Source organism: Martes martes (assembly GCF_963455335.1).
Source record: "Martes martes genome assembly, chromosome: 17".
NCBI classification, from domain to species: domain Eukaryota; kingdom Metazoa; phylum Chordata; class Mammalia; order Carnivora; family Mustelidae; genus Martes; species Martes martes.
This window is the reverse complement of record NC_137905.1, coordinates 52030397-52040611: the sequence shown is the minus strand read 5'-3', so window position 1 is coordinate 52040611 and position 10215 is coordinate 52030397. Positions and strand designations below refer to the sequence as shown.

The window sequence follows — 10215 nt, the reverse complement described above, 5'->3', positions numbered from 1 at the left end:
TCAGGGACGCCTGGGTGGCTCAGTTGGTTAAGCAGCTGCCTTCGGCTCGGGTCATGATCCCAGGGTCCTGGGATCGAGTCCCATATCGGGCTCCTTGCTCGGCAGGGAGCCTGCTTCTCCCTCTGCCTCTGCCTGCCTCTCTGTCTGCCTGTGCTCACTCTCTCCGACAAATAAATAAATAAAAATCTTTAAAAAAAAAAAAAAGGAATCAGAGATAGAAGAGTCTGTGTCTCTTCTGCATTGTCCGCACAAACCATCCCACTTAACTACATGTAAAGGCAACAGGTAAGATATGAGCTTCGGCTTCTGGGCAGCAGTTGGCAGGGACTGCTCAGGCCAAGCTCCAGAGGAATGCCGGAACCTGAGACAGGAGTTTGCACCAAAACGCTTTGCCACGGTGGGTGGGGGGTGGGAGGGTGTTCTTGGCTGCTCCAGGTGAACTTGAACTTGGGCCTTGACATTTGCATTTGTTCCTGCCAAGTAGCAACCACCGGTCAGGAGTGCTTCAAACTAAGTTCAAGGTCTGAGGGCCTCTGACCCCCAGCTGTGTGTACCCAGGGTAGACATCCCCAGGAAGTCTCAGCTACAGACACAGCTTCTCAGAGATGTATTTTTCCTACTCTTTTTTTTTTTTTTTTTAAATCTTGCTCCGCTCCATACCAAGAGATGAAAGATAATGAAAAGTCTAGGGTCACCCAAGTGGGGCATCTAAAAGAACCTCACTACAATGAACTGTGGTCCTGTATGAGTTTCCTAAGGCTTCTGAATCAAAGTACCACAAACGTAGTCACTTAGAGCAACAAAAAATTCTTCTCTTAAGGTTCTGGAGGCCAGAAGTCTGCAATCATGCAGTCCACAGGACTGTTTCCTCCAAAGGCTCTAGGGAAGCGACTTGCTTGCCTCTTGCGGTTTCTGGTGGTTCCAGGTGACCCTGGGGGGTATGAAGGCATCACCCCAGTCTTTGCCTCTGTGGTCACATGGTCTCTCCTCCTCCTCTCTGATAGTGTCTGTCTTCTGTCTCTGATAAGGACACTTGCTGTTGGATTTAGAGCCATATCCGTGTTTTTTGCAAATACAGTCACATTTATAGGCTCCCTATAGGGGAGTTAGGACATGGGTGTATCTTTGGCGGACAATTATTCAACCCACTACAGACCCCAAAGACTAAAACCTTCAAGAGCAGGGGCGCCTGGGTGGCTCAGTGGGTTAAAGCCTTGGGTTGTGATCCCAGGGTACTGGGATCGAGCCCCGAGTCAGGCTCTCTGCTTGGCGGGGAGCCTGCTTCCCTCTCTCTCTCTCTGCCTGCCTCTCTGCCTACTTGTGATCTCTGTCTTTCAAATAAATAAATAAAAATCTTCAAAATAAAGCCTTCAAGAGTGAACAAGAGTTAAATTCACTCCTCCAGTTCACAGAATTGCAAGCATCAAATAAACACACAAAGGGGAGGGGTGGCTGGGTGGCTCAGTGGATTAAGCCTCTGCCTTTGGCTCAGGTCATGGTCTTGGGGTCCTGGGACCACATGGGGCTCTCTGCTCGGAAGGGAGCCTGCTTCCCTCTCTCCCTCTGCCTGCCTCTCTGCATACTTGTGGTTTCTCTCTCTGTCAAATAAATAAATAAAATCTTTTTTTAAAAGATTTTATTTATTTGAGAGAGAGAGCATGAGAGGGAAGAAGGTCAGAGGGAGAAGCAGACTCCCCATGGAGCTTGGAGCTCAATTCGGGACTCGATCCTGGGACTCCAGGATCATGACCTGAGTCTAAGGCAGTAACTTAACCAACTGAGCCACCCAGGTGCCCCAAATAAATAAAATCTCAAAAAAATTTAAAAAACACGAGTGGGGGGTGGTGAGGGGAATGTGAAGTGAATGCCCGATGGGCGTGGAGTGATTAGAATATTCTGGAACCAGATAGAGGCAGTGGTCACACAACACTGTGAATGTACTAAATGCCAGTGAATTGTTCGCTTTAAAATGGTCAATTTTATACTATGTGAATTCACTTTTGTCACACAAAATTCAGACTTGGTAAGGAGAGACTTTGTTAGGATTATGGTGAGGTAGAGGAGGGCTCAGGCTGAGGCCGGACCAAAGTTCCAGATTCCGGGGAGTAGGGGGAGCAACTCAACCTAGATCTGGCTAACAAGCATTTTGTTCTGATGGATCAGTAGGGACACAACAGTTTAACTAATCATTTATGAGTCCCCCCCACCTTCTTTTTGGGGGGCGGGGAATTTGAAGTGTTGTGTGTGCCGTCTTGGGTAAACCACGGGGTCATCCATGGGTCACCTCGGAGTCATGAGGAAGGGTGCTTCTCCCAGTTCCTGAAATGGAAACGTCTGGGAGGATTCCTTAACTGTCGCTGTTTTCCAGATGCACAAGGCTCAGGTAAATGTCAGTATTGTCGCAAGTGAAGATGTTTTGCTGCTAGGTGGAGAAAGGAAAGCATGCCTCAGAGAAGCTCTAAGGACCCCTCGGTGCCCATGTGGCATTTCAGCCCCAATTCACAACACTTGGGTGGCCCAAAATCTCAAGATTTGAATTTAAGAGGAAATAAATCCCAATATAGCACTTCTCAACCTTTTTTGGTCTCAGGACCCCTTTACGCTCTTAAGTAAATACCAGCGACCCCAAAGAACTTTTTGTTTGCATGGGTTGTACCTACCCATATTTATAATTTTAGCCATTAAAATTGCAAAACTTTTAAATCGCAGGAATTCACAAGCACAGAGTGCATTAGCTGTTAGTGTAATATGTCATCACACATCACATGCCCTCGGGAAAACTCCAGATTTGGTGGGGAGAAGGCGGTGGCAAATAACATTTTAGTGTTACTATGAAAATAGTTTTAACCTAGCAAATCACCCAAAAAAGTCTTGGGGACCCCAAGGCCTCCAGACAAGACTGCTGCTCTAGAAGTCCCTGCATTCCTAACCCCTGCTTGCTGAGCCTTCCGGTTTTATTTTACTGACCAGAGTCCCTAAAGTTGATTTTTCCCTTCTTTTTATGGTAATAGGACCATCAAGGCTCTGGCTGAGAAAAATGGCCACCCATCTGGAGACTACATTTCCCAGGCTCCCTTGCAGGTAGGTGTGACCACGTGGCTATGTTCTCCTCCAAGGCAAGGCCCAGAAAAGATGTGGAAAACTCACAGCTCAAGTCCTTAAAAGGAGGCTGCTTGCTCTTCCAAATCTCCGTCCCCATTCCTGCTTGCTGTAATAAGGTTGTGGTGGTGGTGACTTCGCTTCAACTGAGGTGAAGACGACACACCTTAGAATAATGGCTTCCAAGGTGTGGTCCCCAGACTAGCAGCTGCAGCGTCCCCTGGGAGTTCGGGAGAAAGGCAAATTCTCAGGAGCACCCAAGATTTGCTGAATCAGAAATGCTGGGGCTTGGGGCCTGGCAATCTGTGTTTCAAAAAACCCTCCTGGGCACTCCGACACTCAGTTTTGAAGACCACTGAGCTGGGAGCTGGGGGAGTAACAAGATAGAAGCACCAGGGTCCATGAATGACCTCAGGAGACCAGCTTGGATAGTTACATGAGCTCCATCTTCTGTCTTATTAAAGCCTCTGTTATTTGGTTGTTGGTAAATCAAATCAATATCTTAATCAACAATATATTTAAATACACCCCTTCTGGGGCGCCTGGGTGGGGCAACGGGTTAAGCCTCTGCCTTCGGCTCAGGTCATGATCCCAGGGTCCTGGAATCGAGCCCCGCATTGGGCTCTCTGCTCAGCGGGGAGCCTGCTTCCTCTTCTCTCTCTGCCTGCCTCTCTGCCTGCTTGTGATCTCTAATAAATAAATAAAATCTTAAAAAAAAAAAAAATTTAGGGGGTGTCTGGCTGGCTCAGTCAGAAGAGCCCATGACTCTTGATCTCAGGGCCTTAAGTTTGAGCCCCATGTTGGGTGCAGAAATTAAATAAAAACTTTTTTTAAAAGAATAGGGAGGTGCCTGGGTGGCTCAGTTGGTTAAGTGACTGCCTTCAGCTCGAGTCAAGACCCTAGGGTCCTGGGATCGAGCCCGGCATCAGGCTCCCTGCTCAGTGGAGAGCCTGTTTCTCCTTCTCCCGCTGTGAAATAAATGAAATCTTAAAAAAAATAAAATAAAATAAAAAAAAAATGAGGGGTACCTGGGTGACTAGGTCGGTTCAGTGACTGACTTGATTTTGTCTCGGGTTGAGATGGCGCCTCGTGTAGGGCTCCGCGCTCAGCATGGGGTCTACTTGCTCCTCTCCCTCCCTCCCTCCCACCCTGCTTGAGCCCGCACTCTCCCTCTCAGATAAAATCAGTTTTGAGAACAAGAGCGAGAGAGAGCACGAGAGTGGGGTGAGGGGCAGAAGGAGAAGCAGACTCCCCACCAAACAGGGAGGCTGACGCAGGGCTCAATCCCAGGATTCCGGGATCATGACCTGAGCCAAAGGCAGGCACCCCTAAAATAAAATCTTAAAAAAAAAAGGTCTGGACCTAAAAGTGGGTCTTTTGTCTTTACCAGTCCAATCATCCCATCTGGGCCTTGGCGACATGCCAGGAGTCATGCTTAAGTACTACCTGTTCTGTCTCCTGCTAGTATGGTCTTTGGCCTGAGGCTTCCTCTCTCCAACTTCTCCTCTCCAAGACAAAGACACACACACCAGAGGAAATTCTTCATTTTATTTCCACTCACGAATCATCAAAAGGATCAGTCCCTGCCCTCCCTCCCCGAGATGTAGCCCCTCCCCAACACCTTCACAAACACTGATTTCCTCCCAGAGCTAAAATGAACACCCAGTCACCAATCACCGCCATCCCCCGCCCTGCCCACCTCCCTGTCTACCTGCATATTCACGTGCTCTGTGAACTTGGCCGCCTTTTGGCTTCCAGCCCAAATACACTTCCCCAAGGTCACTTGGCTTGCTTTTTGCTTATATTGTAAGCAGGGGGCCATTCCTGAAACCTTCCCTGCCCCACGTCCCCAGCTGGCTCTCCTGTCCTCAGCTGCACATTCATTCTGCGCTGCTTCCTGGCCTTGCTTCCGTCTGAAAGGCTAGGTTTGCAAGCTCTCCCCTGCTCCCCAGACTCCCTGCAGGCCCCAAGCCCTCAGCTGTTACTTAAGGCGTGGAGATGTTGACTGAAGCCAAACACTCCATGATTCTGGGGAGGGAGAAGGGGATCGGGTTCAGAAATGGACAGGAGAGGAGACAAAGGGAAAGAGGGTGGGGGGAGACAGACGAGGGGAAGATGGGAGGGACCCTCCTACCTCAGCCCCAGAAAAGAAGCGAGCTGGAGCTGAAGACCAGTGCCCCAAAGCCCCTGCCCCTTCTCGCCCAAAGCCCCTGCTCCTCTAGCTGCTCCGGGTCCTCTGGCTTCGAGCCTTATACACCTCAATGAGCAAATCCTTGACATATTGGATCTCGCGCTCTACTGACTCAGCCCTCTCCCTCAGCTCCCGGTTTCGTGCCTCCAGCCCCTGGCACTCGCCCTCCAGGGCCTCGCCCTCTGCCCGCTTCCTCTGGCGGTACCTCAGAGCCGCTGACTTGTTCTGGTCTCTCTTCTTTTGCTTGCGGTCCCCTCGGGTGGTGGCAGGATTGGGGTAGGGGGCCGGGCGCGAGGGCGGAGGGGGAGGGGGAGGGGGCTGCTGTGGTGGGGGCAGGGGTGCCAACCCTGAGTCTCCCTGCCCAGCCTCGCTGCGGCAGTAGATGGCCAGCAAGTCAAGGGTATCTAGGGCAGGGGGCTGGGGGAGGTCAAAGGTGGGGACAGGGAGTGGGAGAGGGAGGGACGGTGCTGAGGGTGGTGGCTGTGGTGGTGGGGAGGATGGTGGGAGGAGTGGGGCATCAAGGAAGAAGTCTTCCATCTGTTCCAGCTCCTTCTTGAGGAGAGAGGCCATGGCTTCCAGGTCAGGTGGGGGTGGGGAAGGTGGGGGGAGGGCACCTGGGGGCAAGGGGGGTTCCAGGGGCAGGAGGGCTGTAAAGTCCACCCGCTCAGTCATCCAGTCAGAGAAGCCGTCACCTGGAGGATTGGGGGACAGACGTAAATATCCTTGAGTTCCTGGTCTTCCACCTAGCCTGGTGCTCACTCACGCCTGTTTCCTTCATGCCACTCATGGAGTGAAACCACCAAGCAGCCCATCAGTCAACCCACCAATCAATGAATCATCACACCATTCACCAAATCAACAAACCAGCCAACAAATCAAACATCAAACCAACCTGCTAGCCAGCCAATCAACTACCCAGTCAACCAACTTAACCACCAGCTGGCTAACCAACGGAGTGAATCAATCAGTCAACCAACCCGTCAACCCATTAAACCAGTCAAAGAACCACTCAACCAACCAATGACCCGAACAACCAAAGTCAACCAGACATTTCTTCAACCATCCCAACATCCGCTTTACTGATTACCCTATGCCTGTAGTTTCTGATTTACTATTTTTAAAAGGCAAACTAGACCACACACACAACACAGACTGTTTCATTTTTAATTCATTAATTATTGAGAACCCACTATGTGCCAAGCGTTAGGGATAAACTAATGAATAAAATAACTTCTGCCCCAGGGCCTCTTGGGATGCTGTTTCCTGAAAAGATCTTCCCTTGGGTCTTTTCATGGCTTATTCCTTCCCTGCCTTTAGGCCCTAGTCAAAAGATTACCGATGTGTTTCCAGGCTATCCTCTCTAACCTAGGATGCTGTTTTCATTTTCCAGCTCAGCTACTAAGTGTTTCCCACTTATCCCAACCCATCATCACCTAATTTGTCTTCTGTCTGCCTCCCAATAGAGTGTGAGTTCTAGGAGGGCAGGGATTACGTCAGTCTTGTCTCAGCTCTATCCCCCAGAACCTAAAGCAGCCCCTGGCACATTGCAGGTACTCAATAAATATTTATTGAATGAATCAACGAATTCTACTCCCTTGCCCCCATGCTGCACCACCATTCCCCACCTGCCCTTACCTGCCAGGGGCTCTCCTCCCCCTGGGAGCCCGCCCTCCAGGGCTCCCCCAAGGATTTCATAGGGGCCCAGGGGGGCAGGGGCCAGGGGGAGTTTCCCATAGTCTACGAGCCAGCCCAGCCCGCTAGCTGGGAGCAGGGCCCTGTCCAGCTCCAGCCCCAGGGTCGCCAGAAGTGACATGGCTGCAGCAGAGGCTCTGGGCAGGGGTGGCAATGAAGGCGGCTGAACCAACAGCTGGAAGGAGGCTCTGGAGGTTGCTCAGCTGGGCAAAGACAGGCACCAAGGCGAAGGTGGAAGACCTACAAGTGAGACAAAAGGAGGTAAGTGTCAGAGGCCATCCTCATCCACCACCAAAGTCGCGGAGAAATCGAGCCACACCTCCATGTCCCCAGGGTCCTCCCTTGCCCTTCCAACTGGGCTCGAGACTGCACCTTGCCCTATCAGAATTCTAAATCTATGCTTTCTTTCCCCAAATCTCTGACTCCCACATACTCCCAAGGAAATTCTCTTTAGGTCCCAGTTACTTTTCTTTAGAATTCCCAAGCCCCACTCCTTCTAATACAGAAACCTAATTAATGGTCTCCCAAGGGAATTTCCTTAAGCCCACCCACCCTCCCCACAATATTCCACTTCACAAAAAATTCAATCCCAGGAGAATTTTCTTCCAGCCACACCCCTTCCTCTAAGCACTTCCTTTAGGCTCCACCTCCTCCCAAGAGGCCAGCGCAAATTAGTTCCCAGGGGAATTCCCCCAGCCCTCGCCCTCCATTAACGTGGTTTATCTACCAAGTTCCACGGTTTCCTTTGAAATTTGAGATGACCGCCCAGGCCCGCCCAAGTCTCGCCCCCATTTACCTTAGCCCCACCCCTTCGCGATGACTCCCCAGAGGCCCCACCTTTTCTCCGATCGAAACCCCACCCTTCAGTTAAATTGCATGACCACGCCCCCTATCGTAATAGGCTCCACCCCCCAAGCCCCACCCTTCGCGGCTGCCATTTTCCTAGTTCCACCCCCTTCTTAACCCATAGCCTCTAAGCCTCGCCTCCGCCCTGTCAATCTAAGTCGGCCCCGGCCACCGCCCCAGCAGGTGCCTGAATGAAACGTAAATTGTGCTGTGCGCCTGCGCAACGTGGAGCCGGGAGAGTGGAAGCGGTCGGCGGAAAACCCGGCCCCTACCCCGACCCTTCCACACGCGGCTCTCTCGCCCAGGGCCAAAGCGCATGCTCCGCTACCGATCCAACTGCTCTCTCACACCTACGGGGGTTGGGGGACTCAGTGCGCATGTGCGGCTGCTTACTGTCGCCCTTCACAGAAAAATACGGGCTCTGGCGGGGTTGTGCACGTGAGCAACGGCTCGCGGACAGACTCGTTGACCCCTCCCCCTTGGGGCTAGTGCGCAGGCGCACCTGCACGCAGACCGTCATCAAACGCCAACATTCTCCCGGAGAACGCACCCTCCCCCCATCGGGCCGAATGCGCATGCTCGGCCACGTGCCAACGACGCGTCTTTCCTCTTCTGCGCCTGCGCCACCGTGATTCCTCACTCTCGTCTCCCCACCCCCCCCCCCAGACTGGTCGTGAAGGCCGCGAGCTTCGAAAGGGCGGGAAAGGCGGTTGGAGAGGGAGGGGCGAGCGGTTACTCACTCCATGGCTGCGGAAAGGAGAGGCTGCGGCGGCCTCCGCTGAAGAAAAGAAGGCGGTAGAGAAGAACGCAAGCGCGGTGAGCGCGGAAATGGGCCGGGACACGGACGGGGTCGCGGCTACAGAGCCATAGCCGGGGCTACGCGGGCGGAGAGGGCGTCTCGGTAGCCTGAGGAGAGATTGTGATCTGAGGACGGGGAATGAGGCGGCCCCGGGACTGGGGACAGATATACCGAGGGTGGCGCAGCACGGCCCGCCCGGATCCTTCCGCGCCCCGCCCCGCGAGGCCCCAACCGGGAGGCGGGCCTTGCCCCTTCCTCTCGGGGATCCTGGGATCCAGTCCCCTCCCCACCCCAAAAGTTTGGCCTTTTTATCTCTGACTTGGGGATCCAGTCCCATCTTCGTTCCTACCCCTGGGGTTCCGGCCCCCTCCTCCTGATCCGGGGTGGGTGGCCCTTTGCTCCCTCTGACTCTGGGGTTCTGTTCTCTGTCTCTCTGACTCTGAGGTCCAGCCCCCCCCCACGCCCCCGATTCTGGGGATTCGGTCCCTGTTTTTCTCTGAGACCTGCACCAGTTCACTTTTCGTTTCTTTAGCCCTGCTTCCCGAATTTCCGGCCCGCCACATGCTAGTCTCCGTCCCCCAACCGCCGCCCCACGCTGAGAACCCTTTTTGTGGGTTAGACTCTGGTCTGAGTCACAATGAGACCGCGCGCGCCGTTCAAATCTCCGACCTGCGACGGTGGCAAATAAGTTCTGTAGTCTCGAAGATTGGGAACTACTTACAAAATGAAGAAAATAATTGACTCTGGCGAGAATCAAATAATTGGATGCCTGTGAAACCCAGAGTCGTGCTCTTACGTGCCTGTTTGACATATTTTATTTTTAATAACCCCACCCCTTCCTGGGGGTCCAATTTGGGCTCCAGTCTCAACTCCTCCTCCAGCCCTGGCAAGAGCCCCAGACGTTGGACCATACAACCCTGCTAGTAGGTCATTCTTGTGTCTTATTCATTCCTTCAGGGTGTCAGTTAATTGCCAGCCATCCCCACTCTTCCCGGTTCCAGATGATGGACGCTCAGCGGCACTGGCGGTGCGCGGTTGCAGGGAAACAGGCATCATCACCCTCTCTCTTTTCTCCATCCTCTGCCCACCTCCCATGAGCCCTTCTTCTCAGCACTCATCCGGAATTCCTTTCAGAAGGTCCTCTGTTTCACCTCTCCCCCACTGGATCAGTTTACCAACCCTGCCCCGAATAGGGAGATCTGCACTGCCCTTTACTAAAAGAGAGGGGGCTTCCTGACCATTCCCTCCCTGTGTTCTAGCCCTTCCGGTAGCCCAAGTGGGTGTGGGTCTTTGCTTCAGAAACCCCTCCATTTCCCACCTTGCATCTGTCCACAGCAGACCACCAGGAGTTCAACTTAACATCCAAGGTGGCTGTTAAGAGATCCAGAGGAGGTGGAGGAACCCTTATCTTGAGAGTTCTCTGGGAATGAAGATAACGCAGGCTTCTGTTTCATGCCGGAAGTCCCTCTTGGGATCTGACTCCTTTCACTTAGAGCACTTACTGTCCACTTTGCCAGAATTTGGGGACTTGACCTATAGGGGCTAAGTTATTACCTAGGCAGCAATAGAGTAGTGGTTAAGCACAGGT

At 52.6% G+C, this 10215-nt stretch overlaps 1 protein-coding gene across 1 annotated transcript; it reads right to left on the bottom strand.

Annotated features, from left to right (window-relative positions):
• Positions 1–4633: 4633 nt before the first annotated feature.
• On the bottom strand, positions 4634–8767 carry ATF5 (activating transcription factor 5). The gene is made up of 3 exons (XM_080829311.1): positions 8569–8767; positions 6926–7222; positions 4634–5982 (listed from the first exon to the last, which is right to left on the bottom strand). Exons 2-3 carry the CDS (start codon positions 7101–7103, stop codon positions 5318–5320), a joined length of 843 nt encoding a protein of 280 aa, XP_080685437.1. The 5' UTR covers positions 7104–7222; positions 8569–8767; the 3' UTR covers positions 4634–5317.
• Between the last annotated feature and the right edge of the window lie 1448 nt (positions 8768–10215).